Source organism: Triplophysa dalaica, chromosome 6, assembly GCF_015846415.1.
Source record: "Triplophysa dalaica isolate WHDGS20190420 chromosome 6, ASM1584641v1, whole genome shotgun sequence".
Classification (NCBI taxonomy): Eukaryota; Metazoa; Chordata; class Actinopteri; order Cypriniformes; family Nemacheilidae; genus Triplophysa; species Triplophysa dalaica.
This window is the reverse complement of record NC_079547.1, coordinates 25897167-25919333: the sequence shown is the minus strand read 5'-3', so window position 1 is coordinate 25919333 and position 22167 is coordinate 25897167. Positions and strand designations below refer to the sequence as shown.

Sequence of the window (22167 nt, the reverse complement as noted above, 5' to 3'; positions counted from 1 at the left end):
TGTAATATCAGTGAGTGAATGATCTCGACAGAAGGACAGGACTGGGGTTTAACTGTGAGCAGCATGGAGCTGAAGTGCTTTGACCAGAGGAAATAATTCATAATTTATCGGCCTCAATTGTGTTGTCAGCTGATAACATTAAAAATAACAATTTGCCGGCTGATAATTTATCGTTTATCCCTAATATATATGTTATATATGTTATAACACTATAAACATTACATATTTACAATTAATTGTCTTTTAATAAAGTCGAAAACAGCAAAAAGGCTAACTTTACTTATGTGTTATAGTTATTTTTGTGCTGTGTTTTTTGTTAAAAAATATAATTGTAACCATTTATACATTATTGTAAAAATTAATATTATATTAATACAGTTATCAATTATTGAAAATGAATTGAAATATCGACTGGTCTCAAAGGCCTAGAATTCATCCATACATGAATCATTTGAAAAAGTATTTTTATTAAGATTAGCACACATTACACATTGAAATAAATAGTTAATAAATGTAATCCACATATAGACCTCTAATGTTGTATTAACAGAACGTCTACTGCAACACGAACACTCACAGCTGAATAAAGGGTGCTTCTACAACTGAAGCATCTGTGTTTTCTTGGGTACGTGCTGTCTGTTCTTCACACCTTAATACCTGAGGGGAATATCTCACGATTCCAAAGCACTAAACACAATCTTGAAGTATTCAAAAGAAAATCATATGGTTATAGGTTTTGTTTCCACTTCCTATTTGTAAAGAAGCCTTGAGGACAATCTCATTTCCCACCCAAAGACTTCTCTCCAGGATCTCTTACTGCAACTGTCAATGATCCGAAATAAATGTATTTCATTCAGTTCTCCAGAAGCACTTTGGTGTGGATAACCTTGAGTTGCTATTGTTATGTAAACAGTCCTGTGAGGAGTAAAAGTGTAAACTAAGTGTGTAAGTGAATGTTTCCATCATGTTATTATCCTACAAACCCAAACGTTTGTTGCTAAAATGGTTACATTCTCCATCAGTACAATAATATTCGGCTCTCAAACGCCTGTTGTTTTATCATGGAATGTCTCACACAGACCATATCTCAGAGATGTGATTTGTGATGCGGTCTTCAAAGTGCAAACTGTACCAGCAACAACTGGACGCCTTCAAAAGTGAACAATCCTTCCAGAAACCTCTGAAGTGTCCTACAAATAAGCATGCACCAGTGATGCTGACTGCCAGGGGTTTAAAGACAATTACACATTACATGCTACTTCCACGCTAAATCTATATTAACACGTGGCCCAGGCAACTTATATTTGATAATAAAATACAATAACCTGCCTCTGAACAAATATTCACTGGTTTTAGAGTCCTATGAAACGTCTCACAATAAGCTAAACTACATTTCAAAAGAATGCATACTGCTGTAAGAGAACGACTGATGATGATGTCAAAGTCAAATGATAACTTCATCTAAAACTAGCCATGGACAGCAGAATACAAAACTAAAGCGCAAATAGAAAAGCATCTCCATTAAATAGATAGATATCTGTGTATATACCGTATAGTAAAATCAAAAACTAGATATCTATATATATATATATATATATATATTTAGAGCGAGAGAGAGAGAGAACAAAACAAGCAAACACTCAACATATATGATCCTGCTTTCTATATCTGACAGAAAAACAGAAACTCCATATGTACGGTGCAGTTGAGTCGCAGAAGGAAGTGAATGACATTCTGTGTTCTTCATGTGTTGGAGAGCAGACGGATAGTTGAGTATAAGGTAGTGTTGTGCGGTGAGTTAGTTACGGCTCTTCTTCATCATCTTCCTCCTCATCTTCAGATGAATCCTGAGGAGCATGCTTTTCTTTCTCCTGGAAGCAAAGCTTCACGTTTGTATGTTAAATTTGACATTCAAAAGAAAGTGAAGGAACACATCACTTAAATTAAAATGCGAAATCTAAAGAAAAAGTAAATCTGTAATTTACTCATAAATTAAGTTTTTATCTCATTTACTATCTGAATTACTGAACTATATTTCTTTACTCTGTACGCTATGGTGCATTTATTATTTCTATTTACATTAATCCATTTGGCAGACACTTTTATCCAAAGCGACTTACATTACATTGTACTGTATTATACATTTGTTTTTGACTATATGCAATCTCCTGTGATCAAACCAATGACCTTGGCATTGCTGGTGCCATGCTCTAAGGAAAGCAGGAAAATTTGATGTTAATGTCTTTTATATCTTAGATCTATTCACCTTGTTTATCCTATTTACATTATATTATTTATTCTGTTTACATGATTCATCTTTGAGAGAGCATATTCTACTAAACCTACAGACTCAAAAGACACAGAGAGAGTCAACGATGGAGTTGTTATTTTTGGGTGAACTTTATTTTCAGACGTACCTCTTTCTTAGGTCTCCCCTTTGGTTTGTCTCCAGAAGAAGCAGATGCTTTCTATTAAATAAACAAACAAACAAAGTGGTTACGAATGACTGACCTCTTGTTGTTCAGAATCGTGTCATGAGTTGATTTTTCTTAAAGCAGCAGCAGTGTTCAGAGTCGACCAGCAGAGGAGGACATTGTCAACACATGGAAACGACAGATGGAAGAGTGCATCGGGTTCACAGAGAACTCTTGAGGCATGCGCTCAGAGCGCCCTGTGTTCACTGCTAAGTGGCTAAACGGAGGGTCACCTGCTGTCGATCTGAAGATGAGATCTCGACACACACTGTTCACTATTAATAATGCATATGACAAAATAGAGACACGCGTGATTGCCCTCCAGTGCAATAGTGCAGAAAGATTTATATTCATGCGGAGGACGAAGCCCAAATACCACAAATAATGGGTTCATTCCAAACACCAAACCTACACTTACTCCCTTTGAAGTCCCTTTGTTTTTGCTGCCTTTTGGTCGCCCCCTCGATCTCTTTGGAGTTGGAGAGCCACTTGATACCTGGTACAAAAAATATGTGTGTTTAGACTGCAACGTAAATATTATGCGTGTATCCTTTTAACCAATACGATCCATTACAGCTTTACGTCACTTTTATACCTTGGGATGTTTCCTTGGTCTTCCTCGTCCTCTTTTCTCAATCCCGTCCTTTTCTTTGAGAGAGACCGCTTGTTTCTCTGAATCACTCATGTTTACAGACTTCCCAAAGAAAAACAAAACAGTGAAGAGAGGTTTATTGAAATCGTAATAAATGCATTATACAAATGCACATAAGCCATTTGGATCAGAATGGCATTATCTCATGGGAAATGACTGGAGATGCACGTATAAGCTCAACGGCTTATGCAACCTCATGTCTATCTTTATGGTCACTGAGCTGTTTACACTTTGAGAAAGACGTGCAAATGAACACTGTAGCCCTTGTGCGACTATTTAAGACACAAGAGAACGTTAACTTACATGCACTTAGTCGGGTGAGGGTAATAATGTTTTCGGTGGCCGCACCTCCCGCGCGCGTAATGTCTGCCGATTGAATTAAAGCGCAATCGACGCTCCGCCAATAAAGCGCAGTGAAATCCAAAGCAAATCGACGTCCACGGATAGAAAAAGAACAATTTAACTCTGTCCTATCCGACGGATACACGGATTAGAGCGCCTTCAAGAATAGCAGCCGTGTCACTAGAATAAAAGGCCAATAGCGTAACAGCACGCGCCGCAGGTTGATGGAGAGGAAGGCGGATCTCCGAGTGCTTCATTTCTGCATGTGACAAATTGGTGGCGCCAAGTACAAACGCATGCAAAGCCATGCTTGAAAAGTGTTTGATTTTAGTTCTTGAAAATAAAAAGGCGTAAATTTAGCACTATAATTAGTTAAATTACATCATCAATAGCATTATCAACAAGAATAGGTCTAGCTAGTCTACTTACTAACTATTCTGGGGTCAGCATGAATGTGGTCCATGGATAAGAAATATAGTCTGTATCCTGGGTCCTGTGAATTTGGCTCTGTAACTGTGTTCAATTTAAAACGTTTCAGAGTAAAATATCATGTGTTAGGGGGTAATAGCAAACCTTTAAATTATTATATGATCTTAATGATTAAATAAATGCTAAAGATACATTTTCTTTAAGGAATGCATATAAAAAATATTCTTATGTAAATCCTCATTCACTGTCTGTCTCAAATCAGATTCTCTATTCTGGCTCTTGAGTAAACACGTGGCCATCACAATAACTGCACATTTGCACACATTCTGAGTCACTATAAAAATAAACATTAAATTCTAACTATAACTTTCCATCACATATTGAGGCGTTTTCTTATAATTAAAAAAGTCTTAGACACGAATAAAAGTCCCAAATTAAACTAAAGAATTAAAATAAATTAAACTTCAAAAGAGATGTAACAAACAAGAAGGCAAAGGTCCTACACAAGCTCAATAAAATAAACGACAACATTCTACACTAAAAAACAGCCATATCAATAAATACAGAATTAACACGCGCTAGTGAATTTTTTTTACAGTTTAAATATATTCCAGCAAAACGACAGCTTTTATTATTTTTTGTATTGACAGGACTTTTAAAAACTACAAACACGGGACAGTGGCACAGTAGGCATGACGCATAGGGGCGCGTAGAGATGACGTATACACTTACGTCAAGACGCATCAAGACGACTGTCCTGAAGAACCAAAAACACTGAGATGAGCTGTATGTATGATGTATGTTTGATGTATTTAGTATGATGTATGTATGAATGATATATGTGCTATGCTCTTTGCTTTTACTGCGATCATTTTTGTTAAGAAACCGAATTAAAGCGTCGAAGGGCAGCGCGAGAGAGATAATCCAGACTGTTTTCATCCATATAACTCTTTAACATTTACTCTTTAACTCGTGCTCATTGAACGACTTTTAAAATAACAGTACAGCTTTGTTTCACACATATATATATATATATATATATATATATATATATATATATATAATTGTGAATGTGTGAATTACAGAGAGGTTATGATGGTTAAAATGGGATTCGTGGTTCTATGTGTGACAGTTCAGCAGATGCTCACGTGTTCATGTGGGAGAGATTGTGATGATTCTTTCATTCATTCATTTATTTCTCTCTTGCTTCATCTGGCTGGTAAACTGGATAATTCTGACATGCTTTGTTTGATTTGATCGACCCTGATACACTAAAGGCCACTTTACAGGAAATACATTAATCTACATTTAAATGTGACACTGAAACATAAAAACCTAAAACACAACTTATGGAAAATACATATCAAACGAAACTGATTTATTTACCCGTTTGTGACTAATCCTAAACAGGCTGTTTATTTACTTTCCACAGGTAGTTTTCTCTCTTGCGTTTGGTGACTGACCATGTAATTTTGGATTCTGCCTGCAGGTAGAGAAGTGCCCTGTTTCAGACTATAATAAACCCTGACCGCAGCGAGTTCAGAGAGTTAGAACGGCAGCTGTATTGCTTTGAAGCCAGACCACAAACGCAGTGCACAGCCATATGGCTTCTGTTTCATAGCGTCCATGTATTCTCTGTATTTCAGGATTGAACTCCAGCGATCTGCCCGCCCCGCCTCCATTATAATGCATCATTTATAAACATGGGAGGCAGCGGATCCAAAACTAGAGGCGTGTGGCCTTTCACCAGCGCCGGAGCTGCAGGAGAAACACCCGGCGTGGTCAGCGAACAGTGTTTAGCTCGGCTGAAGGGATCCAAATGTGGCACACCGTTCATCTTCACGAGGAGAAGGTAAAGGGTAAAGGGATTCTGGTGTAAAGCATGTCATCCATCATCAGTTTGTTCCAACTGTAATAACTTACACGCGTCCTAAATAGCTCGATGATGTCACTTAGGCAACGGATATATTAACCAATGATGTCTCGTTCAAACATTTCACGGTCCATTCAGACCTCATGTCACCGGCTGCTGTCTGTTCTTGCAGTTCGTTGTATTTTGATGAAGATGGTGATTTGGCTCATGAGTTCTATGAGGAGACCGTGGTGACCAAGAACGGACGAAAGAAAGCCAAGCTGAAGAGAATTCAGAAGAACCTCATACCTCAGGTGAGATGTGCTGCTGATCCTCGCCCGGTCACTCATCCTTTCAAATATTTTAAGCAATTTGATCAGTTCATCGAGTTATGAAATACACTGCCTGGGTCATGAAATGTCTTTTAACTGACTGAAACCTCTTATTGTCTAGTTCGTGATTCTGATAAAGTATTTCATTATCCTGAATGTCCACATTCCTATTAAAACAAGCATGTACTGGAAGGCAATGCTACAATTATGTGTAACGTATACACTTTATAATTTACATAATGACATTATTGATAGCTCGTTATGGTTCTGAGTGTGACCTAGACCCCTTGATAATATCAAAAGAATTGTTCAGGTCATTTTGTGCCAAAAGCATGTTTCAATGTATGATGTTATATATTTCGTATTTGCAGGGAACGATCGAGTTGGATCACCCCCGGATCCACGTCGACTTTCCCGTGATCCTCTGTGAAATATAAGAACACATCCAGAACCCTTCTGACGTTCTTCTGCAAGATGCCCCGTGGCTCTCTTGTTACGACGGGACGCCTCGCTTGACCAAAAAGATGAATCACATTTATTGATGTGGGTCATTCTAGACAGTAGACGTGTGTGGTTCTGTCTCCTGTGACGTACGACGAGGTGTACATGTGCAATAAGAGTGTCGGTGTGTGTGTGTGTGTGTGAAGAGCAGGGACTGTACATACATCATGTGTGTTTGTGGATATCCACCAATCACTGTGTCTCTACTTTTGTCATGTATATTATATTCTGTCTGAGCAGATCTGCACTTGTTGTACAGTAAACGAAGAGATGAATTACTTGAAGAAATTAGTTTAGAAGACGAAATAGTTGCATCTGTGTTCTGTTTATTTGTTGTTTGCAGTCTTTAATATTCCAAGTATAATTTTTATGATTAAGATGAAACATTGATGCATATCCCGTCCTGCAGTGTCTATCTCGTAGATTTAAATAAAAGACTCAAATTTTGTGGCTTGGTGTTGGGAGCTTTGAAAGAGTTTTTCAATAGAGGTGGCTTGAATGAAGGCCAGAACCTTTCTTCTACTATTATCTCTATAAACTGTGATAGGCAACATGAGATCAGTTTTTTTATTGCACTTATGCTTTTATTGACCTTATGTTGTTCCAATTGCTTCCATTGTTTACCTCATCTGTAAGTCGCTTTGGATAGAAGCGTGTGCTACATTACTAAATGTTAATCTGCCGATATTTTATTTACCACAGAAACACACCACGTGTTCCCTGGCAATACACTAACAACTATTAAGAAGACTTGTAACATCCTTTTCACCACTTCCTTTTTCTTTAGAAAGACATTAATAATTATGTGATCATATGTCCTATTAATTTTTCATCAAAGCCAAAGATCTCTTGGTGTTTATAATGGAGCATGTCTTGCGTTGGGGGTATTGTGAGGTGAAGTCTGTTCCTGTCTTATATGTTGTTTAAGTCGGCCGTGTCTTGTGTAGTTTGCGTGGCATCAGGAGTTTGGGTGGAGTGATGGCTGAATGTCAGAGGTCAAGCTCTTTGAAAGGTTTCCGCTCTGCTTTGAAGTTCCCTGTTAGGATTCTTCAGGGGCTTCTGCTTTATCAACATGTGATAGACGAGTTATCAGAGGTACATTAAGAACAGATGGACATGATGAACAGGGAATGTTTGTCCCAACCGACCTGAATGAACTAGCCAAAGCTTTAGCCGGATGCCACGTCTGTGTAAACTCACAGACACGGATAACACTGAGAGAATACACGGCTGGACGTGTGAAGGTTACAGCGGCCCTCCAGCGCTGTAAAGAAACGGCACACACTGTTTTCAATGACAAATCATTTTTCTCGTTTTACTTTTCTACCTGGTGACCAGTGGGTGTTGAGCTCTTCAAAGCACAAAAAATCACAGAAGTCCACGTGTCTTATTCTAAGTGCTCTATTATGCCACGTTATATTTAAAGGGTTGTGCGGAACAGACTATTTCTGACATATTTCCAAGTAAAACAGGACGTTCGGTGAGCAAATAATATAGGGTGGGATAGATCGTACTTGATCGTGTTCACAGGAAACTGAGTGAATTGTGAAAAGTGGGCGTTTAAATGTGATGAATAGGCAGCGGACGGTGGAGGAAATCTGCCCCTCTGAGACACCATCACCTTTTCACCCACATCAACAGGCAATCCCAAAAGATAACACAAATCTATCCTTATGTGCTATTGGTGAACAAACATGTAATAAAGATTTCTGTTTTACAAACCACTAGACTAAAATGGTGTCTTAACAAGTCCATCTATTGTCCACGTTGATGTGATGAGGATATAAAAATAGTTTTTTCAGGGAGACGTTTTTGATGAAATGGAATTTGATGAAATCTCTTTGATTGAGCTGTTTCATGGAGATTCTAGAAAAATAAAGCAATTTTTCTACCTCGTGAATCACTCTTATCCAGTGAATCTGTAGAGTGACCTTTGACCTCAGGGTTATTGTGGGAGTGTCTTAAAGGGTGACAGATTTTTTATTTTTTTTCTTTTAGTCATTTGTAAGACGCTTGACTTACAGTGCACTTATTACAGGGACAATCCCTCTCGAGCAACATGGAGTAAAGTGTCTTGCTCAAGGACACACTGGTGGTGGCTGCTGGGATCGAACCAGCAACCTTTGAATTCACCAGTTCAGTGGTTTAACCCACTAGACCACCATCTCACAGATATTGAGAGATTACGCAGGAGTGCCGCTGTTCTTTCACTGTGTCTCAGGATGTAAATTTGCCATTTTCGGGTGGTGGGCGGTGACGTGTGTGTGTGTTCAGTTCCTCTCACATTGTTAAACTTCCTGGCGGTGCCTAGCTGTAACGGTGATGTAAAAGTCAAAGTATTGGGAGAAAAGGAACTGGCTCGGCCCAAGGAAGGAAACGTCTCTCTCTCTCTCTTTCTTTCTTTCATGAGCACACATGAGTCGGCAAAGTATACAGAAATGGCAACAGGATTTTGCAGGTCATTGTCAGAGAGGACCCGTTTGAAAGCACACCAACAGTTCTCTGTTATCTTATCCATCACGTGGATCCTCAGAATTTTATGAATACGAAAAGTTCTAAAACATCGAATCAGGAACTGTGGGTCTTCATTTATTAGTTTACATGGATATTCAATTGCAGGCATATTTGGATTACATTCATGTATTCATAAAAACAAGGAAAGAATGCATATGTTTTTTATTCTTAAACATGTTCAAATGATACAGAACTGCAGAAAGTGCCACAGATGATCATGTTTCTCATACTCCTTAAAAGCAAAAATGATTTTACTACAAATAAACACACAAAACCTCTATGGTTACTAAAGTTTGATAACCACAAATTAACTTCTAAGAATCATGTTTGAACAATGTTACTAGAAATTAAACTCTTGTTAAACATATTATCACTAAGCCGGTATTATTTTATGTTCTCGTGCAAATATGATGGTACTATTACGTAAGTGTATCATCATTCTTATTTTAAAAACTTTACTAATGTATATGAAGCACAAAGTCCGCCCACAGTGAGCTGGTAATGAAGCCACGCCCCCTCCGCCCCGCGCGCACTGTGTCAATGAAAAGTGCTCAGTGAAGCAGTCGCGCGTCTGTGCAGATAAAAGTGTCTCGTGATTTGAAGATGTAAGAAGATTTACTTCAGAGAAAACTCGACATTAATTTCTGTTAGTTCCCGATATTCCCCAAACGTTTAAAGAGAAGAAAACTCGAGAGAAAAAGTCTCTGGCGATGCTGTTCACGTCAAGCTCAGGATGGAGTGAATCAGTCATCTGTGAATGAGGAGAAAACACATGTGAGTTGTTCTTTTTATTACACTATTTATTTTACTATTCAGTGTGAATAATGCTGATATTAAGTAGTTTAAACAACAGTTAGACGTTTACTCTGTTCTGTAGAAAATTTACTGTAGTATTTACTTTAGGTGTTTTGTTTTAAAAGTCCTAGATACAGTGTTTTAAATATTAAAGTATAATATTGTATAACGTTTAACTTACATTATTAACTACAGAATAAACAAAGTATTAAACACTATAATATACAAAACCTTTACTATAGTCTGTTAGGGTGATTTGTTATAGTTCATTGGATAAATCAGTGGAGATCACAACTCCTAAAAAAGTTTTGGAAGGAAAAATTAAGATAAACCATTCATCCGTTACATAATAAAGTAATAAAATAAAAAAATAGTAAGCAGCGTGGTTCAGATCATTGATTTTGATGGTGTATTTGGTGAGATGTCAAATATAAGAGATGACAAATTTCTTTCCGTGCTTTTATTTTTATTTTGAATGAGCGTAGGTTTCATCAAAAGACTTTAAATCGTGACTCTTACGATGTGTTTTTTTGGTTTCAGCAGCGGTGAAGAGTGTTATTGTGAATGGCAAAAGTCATGGCTCACTGGTTTCGTTCTGTTTGGAGAATCTGGTTATTGGTTCCGCTGGTTCTGGACCGTCTGTCTATAGGACAGAATCTGAAGGCCACCCGATGGCCTCTTCATCCTCACAAGCCTGTGATTCTCATCTGGAATGCCCCAACAGAAGACTGCAGACCCCGACACAACGTCCACTTTCAACTTAACCAGTTTCAGATCGTAGCTTCTCCTAACGAAGGTTTCACCAAGCAGAACCTCACATTATTCTACCGAGACCGTCTGGGTCTGTATCCCTACTTTAAGGCAGACGGCACTTCTGTCAATGGTGGATTACCGCAAACGGCCAGCCTCACAGAGCACCTGGAGAAGATGCCGGACGGCATTGAAAAATACATCCGTGACCCGTCGGCACGAGGTCTGGCTGTTATAGACTGGGAAGAATGGCGCCCCCTATGGATGCGAAATTGGGATGCCAAAGATATTTACAAGAGCCAGTCTCTCTCTCAGGTGGCCGAGAAAAACCCAAGCTGGACTTCAGGGAAGATATCCAAAGCAGCTCAACAGGAGTTTGAGATGTCCAGTCGTAGATTCATGCGTGAAACTTTACGTCTGGCCAAAAGCTTACGTCCCAACCAGCTCTGGGGCTTCTACCTCTTTCCTGACTGCTACAATCACGACTATCGCAACAGTCTGGAGAACTACACGGGCCGCTGCCCGGATGTCGAGGTATCTCGGAACAACCAGCTGAAATGGCTGTGGACCGAAAGCACGGCTCTTTTCCCGTCAGTATACATGAGCTCAGTGTTGCGGTCAACATCCTCCGGTCGCCAGTTTGTCCGGAACAGGGTGAAGGAGGGCATGAGACTGGCATCGGACGGCGAGGGACTGGCACGTCCCGTTTTCATCTACACCCGTCCCACTTATGACAACAAATCAGAATTGCTGTCTGAGGTGAGTTTATAGAGAGCAGACAAGATATGCTCTATTCCTGAACCCTCTTACCGTATGTTGTTGGAAATCTTCTGTGAAATTTTGCAAGGAGTTTCTCAAACTGGGGACCCCCAAGATGGATCCAGGGGGCCACAGATTTTGTGGCATTTCATGAAATATAGAAATGAATCATAAATTTGATGCCATCAAGCATTTGAAAAATGAGACCGCCAACAAAATGAATCCATTTTAAACATGTTTTTGGTTTAGTCATAATTCTACATTCAAGATTATAACGCTTAATAATTGGGGGGGGGCGCGCAAAGCGATGGACCCTCCACAAAGGGTTTGAGAAAAAGTTTGAAAACCACTGCTGTAGAGGGTTTGAAGACGGGGCTTAGCAAGGGGTTCATTACAATTCTGTTTAGCTGGATATGACCTGAAGCTAACCTTTGACATGACAACAAAATGTACGGAAATAAATGTTGACCTAACTGACAGAAGATTCCATTCAGCTGCCTTTCATTCCTCAGTGTGTTTGTTTAATGTGTGTTTGTCAATTCTTTGCTTTATTGTGAACTTTCACTATTGTGAACTTATCATTAAGATTGTTTTATGACCTTCACATCTGTGTGTGTGCGTGGGTGTTTGTGTGCGTGCGTGTGCGTCCATGTGTGTATGCTTGTGTGTGTCTGTGTGCGTGTGCATGCATGCGTAAATTTTTGTATGTGTGTCTCTGTATGTGTGTGTGTGTTTGTGGGAAGGTTAAACCCTACAAAATGTCCCCACAAAGTAGAAATATCCAAATACTTGTCCTTGTGGGTCCCCATGAGGAAACAAGCTTATACATCAAACACAATTAACTTCTTAGAAAATCTAAAGGAGCAGAAATTTGTGTGTGATTGTGAGGTTTAGGGAATATGATATACAGTTTGTACAGTATAAAAACATTGCGTCTATGGAATGTCCCCATAAAACATGGAAACCCAACATGTGGTTTATGCGCGTGCATTTGTTTGTGTGTGTGTGTGTGTTTGTTTCTTTGTGTGCGTGCATTTGTGTGTTTGTGTCTAAGTGGGTGTGTGTTTGTTTTGTGTGTGCATTTGTGTTTGTGTGTCTTTGTTTGTGTGCGTGTGTGAGTTTGTATTTGTTTGTGAGTGTGTTGGTGTGTCTGCTTGTGTTTGTGTGTGCGTATACATGCGTGTGTTTGTGTGCGTGTGTCTGTGTGTGTGCTCGCAGGGGAACAGGAAGGGTGCCTCTAATTTTCGTGGCACCACCCACACACCATTCCTGCTTATTTCCTCAATCATTTCCTCTGTTTAAATGGAAGCGTCACCTAAAAATGACATTTTCAACATAATTTACCCTCGTCTTGTTCCAATCATCTGAGTTTCTTCTGTTAAATGCAAAATGTTGTTTTCAAAGATCCATGACTGATACTCTTGTCTGCGCAGATGGATTTGGTGTGGACCATTGGAGAAAGCGTGGCTCTGGGAGCAGCTGGGATTATATTCTGGGGTGATTCGACTTGGGCCAGCACTAATGTGAGCATTCACGCACATGATTATTTTTGTACGATCAAACTGCGTCACATGATAACATCTGTGTGTCTGTCATCTTTAAGGCAAGCTGCTTCAGTCTGAATCAGTACCTGCAGGGTCCGCTGGGCCGATACCTCCTCAACGTCTCCACGGCAGCCGAGCAGTGCAGTCGATTCGTGTGCAGTTCGCACGGGCGCTGTCTGCGCAGACACCCGGACACGGACACATATCTCCACCTGGACCCTCACGCACACACGGTGATGGGTCAGGGGAGAGAGATGCACGTGACGGGAGATCTGAGCGCAGATGAACAGATGAGGATGAAGCAGGACTTTCAGTGTCAGTGTTACAGCAGCTATCAGGGTGAGAGATGTGATGTTGAGGATCCTCTTCAGCAGCGGGGCGAGGGACATGCACTTACAGCGCTGTGGGTTTACTCTCTCACCCCATTGTTACTTCAGATGTTTGTCTGAGACCTTGAGAGTCATTTATATCTAAAGAATAATGACCTTCTTCTGTACAATTTTCATCCTGTCTGATCACGTTTTCAATTTTAATTTCGGAGAATCGTCATGTTTTGTTTAATAGAAGGAAGGCATGAAGCGACACGGAAGTGACATTTTTATTTCCTTTTCCTTTCGTGTTAAGGAGAAGGAAGTCATGCGGGTTTATAATGCAGTGAGGGCGATGACAGAGTCTTTTATTATTTGATGCAGTTTGTTGATTTTTTTTCACGTGTGAAATGTATTGTGGGTCAGTGTTGCGTGTGTGAGCTTTACATTAACATTACAAACACAGAATGATTTCAAGAGATGATGATGTTGTGTGGCTGTGATGTTTCATTGGGATTATGTGTAATGTGTTGATGTTGTGTTGATGTCCAGCTCGCGTGTCATTTCCTGATCACTGCTGTTTCCTGTGCTCCAGGAAAAAAAAAAAAGATAATCGGACCGTTATTTATATCCTGTTATTTAAGACAACATTGAGCAACTGTGGATCGTCTTTTCTTTCCCAGACTGTTGCCGTTTGTAAATAAAAGTGTTTTCACATGCCGGTCTGTATGCATACAGTATTTGTATTGTTCTGTATGTTTGTCAATGTTATTGATGTGACAGCACTTATATGAAATTATGTGAAAGGGTTAAAGACTGTGAGAATATTGTCTGCTGTTATGATATCACAAGCTGAAACTGTTGGGACTGTACGAACTAGATTGAAGCACTATTTCTGCTTTTAAGAACATTTTTTAACCAATAAATGTGTATTTTTGTTGACTTATTAAAGAATTGTAGATTTAATTTGTTATGTAGTTATATTGTCAAACATATTTTGTTCTATTCACACAATGAACTAGTGTTTTTAGTTTGTGGAGCGCTGCCTGAGAGAAGAACTCAACTAAAGAGGAACACATAAACAGACGCCAGCGCATGAATCTGTTCAGCCCAAATTACAGGCTTTACAAGCCAACAAGTTATATTTGTCGCCTTTAATTCTCAACGAAGGAAAGTTTATTTTTGCATATCTTTGGCTCTAAAAAGACAGATTTTTTAGGACATAGTTGAAGATTTGTAATGAAATTAAATATCTCTTGTAGATCATCATTTGCTCATCTCAGGTCTTTAACAACAAACAATAAGTCTTAAGAATATTGCAGTGTGAGAGATTTCCACAGTGCCTCCTTTGTTCAGAGAAGTGCATATTTCTTTCAAATCTTTGTGACATGTACACTTCAAATGAGCTGCATTGAGTATGATATTTTTTTATTTTTATTTATGAGCACAAGTTTAACACAACTGTAGTTGATCCAAAGTGCTTTACAATGAACATGATAATAAACAAAATATGAATTAAACAGAAAAATGTGTAGACAGATGTGTTAAAAATAAAATGGAGCATTATATTTTGGTTCTTGCCCTATACATTTTTTTAAATGGCATAGAGTATGTATGTTGCAGAGAGTATGTTTTAACATTTCTGCTTTGAAGCAGTTATGTCGTATGCACACCCAAGAGGAAGTGTGTAATGCTGCTTCATGTGGAAGGTTAGGTCACTTTGGAGAAATGTCAAATGTAAATGTGACATGCATATGTGCCTGATCCATTAGTATCAACATCAGCCACACTATTGTATAACATTAAATATTCATATAGTTAGATAGAACTCCTACAAGTGTGTATTAACTTTTACAAGATTGATATAAAACGGCCCAGTTTCATAAAAATAACCTTTATCTGCCGCAAGAACGTAAAGCGCTCACGCCCCGCGTCATAGGCAAACGCCCCTAAGCCCCGCCCTCTGTTCTCTATTGGCTGAAAGTGTGACTCACAACCCAGATGATCACGAGCTCATGAGCGTTCCAAACATTTGATATATTGATGGTTAATTCATAAAGATTCGATCAGTGAGTACAATATAACTGAATCCTATGAATACATGTGTTTGATGTGTTTGTGTTGTAAACAGCGTGTGTTCTGTCTGAAGGCTGTTCTGTCTGAAGGCTTTTTGGCGTCTCGGTTCCTCTTTTATTTAACAAACGTCTTTTTTACTCCTCTTGCGAAAAGAACTATAGTTTAGCCAAAGTGACAATAGCTTTGTAGTAAAGTCATGACTAGCAGTGCACAAATTAATAACTTTGTCAGTCTAATAAAATCATGGTTTATTTGATCTTCTGTAGCACTGAAACTTCCGTTTCATAAAGAAATCCGACACATGTTGTTCTTCACTTGGCACTGTTAAATATACTTTTATTGTACTGTGATGGTCTCTGATCTTTTTGTGGTCCTTCCATTGTTTATTTACCACGTTAACATAGTTTATAGTATTTGTAGGCAAACCACAAATTTACCATTAAGGTAACTATACTTTATCCGGTGTATGATACACATTCACTGTAATAAATCCTTGAGTTATTTTAATAAGGACCTTCAAAAATGATGATGCTATAAAACATGTCCAGAATTTCACAGCGGAGGTCCTGATATCGACAGAAATTGTATTTTTGTGGAACTGCAAAGTTCTGTAAGAGTCCTAAAGTCTAAATGACATGACATTTAGATTCATTTGGCAGATGCTTTTATTCAAACTAAGTGACCCAATGCATTCAAATTATACCTTTTATTTCTTATAGCCTATCATGATGTGTATATGTGTACTGTGAGAATTGAACCCATGACCTTTACACTGTGACTGTATTAACCTACAGGAACATCTTCATGTGTGTTTATTACATACACTGTTTTCTCATGAAATGAGGCATGTTGCACACGTTTCAGGTTTGAATTCATTTACACACACGCACGTGTACACACACACACACACACACACACACACACACACGCACGTACGTGTACACACACACACACACACACTTAATGTGGTGTATGTTGAAGTGGATGATTATTATGGATAATGAGTTGTTCAGGATAAAATATACCCTTTGTTCAAAAATTGCCTCTCATCATTGAAATTATCTTTTGAAATTAGACTGTAGCCCAGCTTCATTTCCATTTAAATTGCCTGAGCTGGTGTAAGATCAGGTGTGGAGTTGAGTGCTAAACACTTTGCTCTCCTGTCGTTACAGGGATGGACGGACTGTTTCGATGGACGTGTCCTCTGCTGATCTTCTGTGGCTGTGTGCCGTGCCCTGTCTTTGGTCGTCCATCCGACTCGCCCCCTCTCCTTACCCACCTTCCCTTTTCTGCCGTATGGAACGCGCCTACCGAACGCTGTGCGTCTCGATTCGGGGTGGACCTGGACTTGAGCGTCTTTCACATCGTCCACAACCATGACGAGGTGTTCATGGGCGACAACATCACCATCTTCTATGCCAATAAGTTAGGACGGTATCCCTACTATGATCCCCTGATTGAGCCGGTGTATGGAGGAGTTCCTCAGAACGCCAGCCTCAGCGAGCATCTCCGAAAGGCCGCAGACGATATACAGACGTACATCCCCGATCCTGGCTTTTACGGGCTGGCCATCATCGACTGGGAAAAGTGGAGGCCGCTTTGGGAGCGAAATTGGGAGTCCAAGCATGTTTACTGGCTGGGATCCAAAGCTTTAGTGAAGGCCAAACATCCTCACTGGACTCCGGGTCAAATAGAAACTCAAGCCGTGAAAGAGTTTGAAGGGGCTTCACGGGATTTTATGGAGGAGACGTTGAAACTGGGCCTCGGGGCGCGTCCTGGAGGATTGTGGGGCTTTTACGGTTTCCCCTGCTGTTATAATTATCAGTACAAGAAGAACGACACGTACACCGGCGAGTGTCCCCCTACAGAAACAAAGAGGAATGATAAACTGACATGGCTATGGAACGTCAGCACGGCTCTCTACCCAAACGTGTATCTGGATCTGCTGCTGCGGGGTCGTGATCGTGAGGTCATGCTGTACAGCCGCTATCGCATCCTGGAGGCCCTGAGGGTGAGACGACAAAACGACACCCGCAGCCCGCCGGCTGTCTTCCCTTACGCCAGGATCGTCTACACGTACTCCATGGAGTTTATCTCCCAGGTCAGCCAAACAAACCACATCCAAACTCTCTCTTTAAACTGAGCGCTGGGTCTCAAAGATGAAGGGAATTCCTTAAGTTAACATATTTAGGATTGAGTGGTATAAACTAATATGATCTGATGCGGCGTGAGATCTGAACTCACAGTTTAAGGGGATCAAACAGCAGATTTGCCTTTAAAAAATGTCCTTAAAATGACATTTCATAGCGTGTGTAATGTTGCTGTGTGTGACGGTGAGCAGTCTGCTAAGTTCTATAGCCGAAAGTCAACGAATAACAAAGGCTTCCGGAAAAAAGGAGTCGACTCTAAATCACGTGAACGAGTCGTCTGTTGTTCTCATTTTGGTATCGGGTCAGATTGCGTCACTCGGTGTAATGATCGCTTACATTCCATTTGCGACACTGCACTTGGTAGACCAATCACAGCAGACTAGACCATCTGACCAATCAGATCAGAGTAGGCTGACAGAAAGGAGGGGATTAGACAGATGAATCGCCAAACGAATCATTTGAGAGTGAGTCAAGAAGTGAGGTAATAAAACTGACTATTATTAGAAATGAACTTGTTTTTACACCTTGTATTTACGTCAATTGTTGTTGGACACTCCATAAACCAAAGTAGGTCATAAAAAAATCACACAATTTTGACTCTTTAATTGTTTTTTTGTCCCTTTGAGTAGCATGATTGTGTAACAGCGGGTGTGTTTTTGTTGTTGTGTGATTTTCAGGTCGATTTGGTTCACACTATCGGCGAGAGTGTCGCTCTGGGAGCTGCAGGCGTTGTCCTCTGGGGTGATGATAACTACTCCAGGACAAAGGTATCACAATGATTCACTTCTGATGAATGGACTGTATGTTAGAGGACGACTCATGCTGTGCTGAAATAGATTTTGAAGGAGAATCAATGGTGAACACAAATTTGTGAATTCAATTACGCATTTACATTCATTTACATTTATTTTTATCCAAAGAGACTTACAAGTAGGAGCATATAAACATTTTGTCAACACGCTAAACAGTACCGTTAGTTTACAAGGCAATGCTACTAAGAGTATTAAAGCCGGAGTAAGCAAAGGAGAGAATGAACAACAAGAGATTTTTTTTTAGACAGACAGTTAGGTTAGAGTTTTTCACAAAAAGTTCAGATTCAATTCACATAAAGAGCATGAAAGTATCCATAGCCTAATGTTTATTTTTACAGAGTGTTCTTTACTTTATGTAGGATGATTTTATAACTCACAATTTTACAGCTAACACAAACACTGGAGACATAAAAAGAAAAATGATCAAATACCTGAGATTAGGACCCAGGTAGCACAGGTATGTCTTTAAGATGTCTGCTAAAGATCTGGAAATCATCTGCTGTGTTAAAACATCTGCTAAACATCTTAGAAAAAGCGGTTTTACATCCATTTTAAATCATACACATCTTACAGACATCTTCTAGAGGTCTCCAAGACGTATTGCAGATGAACAAACTATGTCTTGCAGATGTAAAAGCAGACATCAAATAGATTTATATGTGCTGCCAAAGGGCTAAAACAGGTCAAATCTCTGCTGAATAAAAGTTAGCTGGATCGGTTTTAGATTTTTTTAGGAGAAGCATCAAATAAAAATCTGAAAATCTATCAAATTTAATATGAATGCTCATATCCTCCTCAATGCTTTATTAAATGTTAAGAAGGCATGTGTTTTGTCTGAGACCATGAGGTGTTTAATTCTCTTATTTGAGAAAATAGGAGAACATTTTCTTTCATGGATGTTTATATACAAGAACAACAGAAACGCTGTCTTTTTTCAAAAGTAGAAAGTGCTTCTTATTTCACACACAAACACAGTAAATGATGCCCATATTGATGTGTGTCAGGAATCCTGTGAAGCGGTTCAGAGTTACCTGAACGACACACTTGGCCGTTACATCGTGAACGTGACGGAGGCGGCGTATCTCTGCAGCCGGATGCTGTGCTCATCTCAGGGCCGATGTGTTCGGAGGGACCCGAGCGCTGACGTCTACCTGCACCTCGACCCGTCTGTATGGTCCATCATTCACAGATCTCAGCTGTCAGGACCCGTCACCATTGGTCCGTCTTTTGTAGCTTACAGGAGGAGGACGGTCCAGAGAGAAACCATTTCCTCCACGACAGAGTTTAAATGTCAGTGTTTTCCAGGCTGGGAAGGCGAGGGATGCCAGAAACCAGCGTCTACTACATAAGACAGCTGATCTGAGGACAGCATCACAGGGAATGAACGTGAACAAGCGCTGGTCACTTTGGACAATGAGAAATCATCAAGAGAAGTAGTTCTGCATTTAAATATTGAGTAGACCAAACTATAAATATATATTTGAAGAGTTTTGTTCCAAAATCAAAATGGGTCAGGTGTGGTCTTGTGGTAAGAGAGTTCGACTCGTTGGCAGAAGGTCGCTGGTTCAATTCTCAGTCCCACCAGGAACATTGAAGTGCCCTTGAGCAGGACACATTACCCCTGTTTGCTCTGCAGTGATAGCTGCCCACTGCACCCTACTTGTACGTCGCTTTGGATAAAAGCGTCTGCCAAATGAATTAATGTAAATGTAAAATGATGTTTTTTATTGTGCATTACAATTAATATCAATCAAACTGCAATTTTTTATTTTTATTTAAGCCATAATAACTCAAGAAGTGCGGCTAACTAACACAATTTAAACATGATAACATAATAAAAAATATGAATTGTGAAAAAAAAAAATCTCATTTTGGAACCAAAGTCTTCATATATAGCCTAAATATTAAAACGCCGTTCTGATTGACCTCAGTCAGATTGATGAAGGTGTTTATGCAAAGATTTTTCAGTCTGATGAATGATTTAATGTAAATGTGGCTATTGACTCGAGCACTATGATACACGTCACAACTTTAAGTTCTGGGGCGAATAATGTACTGAAAATCAATTCTCAAATAAATGTTTATAAAGTGCATAAAAATTGAAATAAAATGTTTGAGGAATATTAATACTGTATAGTCAAATAGCTCTGTAACACCTTGTTTAGTGGACGTGTGTTGTAATGTTTGCATCCACTAGATGTCAGTAGTAGAACACTATTAAGTGCACTATAATGGCAGCTTGACAATAACGGTTAGTGTGACAGGAACATTTAGTTCAAAGTCACTTTAACACGCATGCATTTACAATTTTAACGGTCAGACGGGATCAATGGCGTGTCAAATACACAATACACACTCGTGAAAGGAAACGTGTTGAATCGGTGACTGGGGCAAGTTGTCACACATTTTCCTCCATTGAATGAGAATGTCTTTGTTTATTTCTCAAAGTCATGTTCTGTGTAGACACAAACCTTGAAGTCTTGACTGCACAAAATTGAACATTAAATGACAGCAGTTTTGTTCTGAAGGTAAAATTACCTCAATACTGTGTGTTTATATAACGCACGCATTATGACTCATGAGAAGCTGATGGGTAAATTGCTCAACATAGAACACAGAGATTATTGAGAAACCTCCAGCAGTTATACATTGAGATGAGATGAATTAGTATGGCCTTGAATCATAGATGTGCTCCGCATTTATTCATAAAACTATATTAAGCATTTGGCAACTCTGTTTGATTTTCAAGAGGTGAAATGAGTTTCCGGACACTATTGACCCAGATATAGCTTAAATTTAACTTACATTTATATTTAACTATTAAAGTAGGTTATATATGTTATATTTTATATGAAAAAATCCAGGTGGTGCATGCGGCCACCATCACCTCTCTGCTGGGATGTGCTGTGTGCTTGATTATGGCCCGGCTCAACAATGTCAATAATTTGTCAAACATTAACATATGATAGATAATGCTTTCTAGTGAACACAGGTTTTAGTTTGATGCTTCATTGTGTGATCATAGACATGAATACAAAGAGACCGTGTCAGACATCTTGATGTGTCCGCCATCTTGGAGCGGTCAATATATCAGCCACCGTCGTCATTTACATAAGAAAAAACACTGAGATTGAAGTTCCTGAAACAAACATAATCTTTCAAAGGTAAGAATGTGTTGATCTGTGCTTTATAAATGTAATAACTCAATATTACAGGTTTTGGAAATATTTGCATTAGCAAACGCCTTTGTCATGTTATATTGTGTAAATTTATCCATAATAATGCTTGTGTCTTCACAACTGCACTTAAAGAGTCAATATTACTTAAAATGACATTTCATGTTGTGTGTAATGTTGCAGTGTGTGACGGTGAGCAGTCTGCCAAGTTGTATAGCCGTAAGTGAACAAATAAAATTATAGGTTTGGGGACAAAAAGAGTCGACTCTGAATCAAGCGATCGAGTCGTCTGTCGTTCTCATTTCAGTTCCGGGTCAGATTTGCGTCACTCGGTGTAATGCCCGCCTACATTCCATTTGCGACACTGCACGTGGTAGACCAATCACAGCAGACTAGACCATCTGACCAATCAGATCAGAGTAGGCTGACAGAAATGAGGGGATTAGAACAAATCATTTGACAGTCAATCAAGAAGTGAGGTAACAATAACTGACTATTATTAAAAAATGAAATGGTTTTTACACCGTTTCTGTACATAAACATGTTGTTGGACACTCCCTAAACCAAAGTAGGACCTTAAAAATCACAAAATATTTACTGTAATATTTAATATCAGGCTTTGACTTTTTCAATATGGTGGATAACTTGAGTATAGAAACCGTCACTAATGAGGAATCTGTGTGACCTCAGATAACCTGATG

The 22167-nt window shown here is 39.3% G+C and overlaps 4 protein-coding genes across 10 annotated transcripts; 3 read left to right on the top strand and 1 right to left on the bottom strand.

Annotated features, from left to right (window-relative positions):
* Positions 1–447: 447 nt before the first annotated feature.
* hmga1b (high mobility group AT-hook 1b) lies at positions 448–3723 on the bottom strand. Its single transcript, XM_056750766.1, has 5 exons — positions 3430–3723; positions 3070–3168; positions 2893–2970; positions 2418–2468; positions 448–1871 (listed from the first exon to the last, which is right to left on the bottom strand). Exons 2-5 carry the CDS (start codon positions 3157–3159, stop codon positions 1803–1805), a joined length of 288 nt encoding a protein of 95 aa, XP_056606744.1. The 5' UTR covers positions 3160–3168; positions 3430–3723; the 3' UTR covers positions 448–1802.
* Positions 3724–4607: 884 nt separating this feature from the next.
* tusc2a (tumor suppressor 2, mitochondrial calcium regulator a) lies at positions 4608–7029 on the top strand. 6 transcript variants are annotated; one of them, XM_056751243.1, is made up of 5 exons: positions 4625–4683; positions 5330–5386; positions 5544–5749; positions 5943–6063; positions 6453–7029. In XM_056751243.1, the coding sequence occupies exons 3-5, from the start codon at positions 5601–5603 to the stop codon at positions 6516–6518; spliced, it is 336 nt and encodes a 111-aa protein (XP_056607221.1). In that variant the 5' UTR covers positions 4625–4683; positions 5330–5386; positions 5544–5600; the 3' UTR covers positions 6519–7029. The 6 variants fall into 6 exon arrangements, with proteins under 6 accessions (XP_056607218.1, XP_056607217.1, XP_056607221.1 ...); XM_056751242.1 differs by having other exon boundaries at positions 4643–4694; XM_056751240.1 differs by lacking the exon at positions 5330–5386 and having other exon boundaries at positions 4608–4683.
* Positions 7030–9531: 2502 nt separating this feature from the next.
* On the top strand, positions 9532–14569 carry hyal2a (hyaluronidase 2a). 2 transcript variants are annotated; one of them, XM_056751237.1, is made up of 4 exons: positions 9532–9870; positions 10432–11400; positions 12834–12923; positions 13004–14569. In XM_056751237.1, the coding sequence occupies exons 2-4, from the start codon at positions 10456–10458 to the stop codon at positions 13391–13393; spliced, it is 1425 nt and encodes a 474-aa protein (XP_056607215.1). In that variant the 5' UTR covers positions 9532–9870; positions 10432–10455; the 3' UTR covers positions 13394–14569. The 2 variants fall into 2 exon arrangements, with proteins under 2 accessions (XP_056607215.1, XP_056607214.1); XM_056751236.1 differs by having other exon boundaries at positions 9533–9870; positions 10435–11400; positions 13004–14568.
* Positions 14570–15233: 664 nt separating this feature from the next.
* Positions 15234–20419, top strand: hyal1 (hyaluronidase 1). The gene is made up of 4 exons (XM_056750469.1): positions 15234–15321; positions 16501–17429; positions 18156–18245; positions 19295–20419. Exons 2-4 carry the CDS (start codon positions 16503–16505, stop codon positions 19637–19639), a joined length of 1362 nt encoding a protein of 453 aa, XP_056606447.1. The 5' UTR covers positions 15234–15321; positions 16501–16502; the 3' UTR covers positions 19640–20419.
* The last annotated feature ends 1748 nt before the right edge of the window (positions 20420–22167 follow it).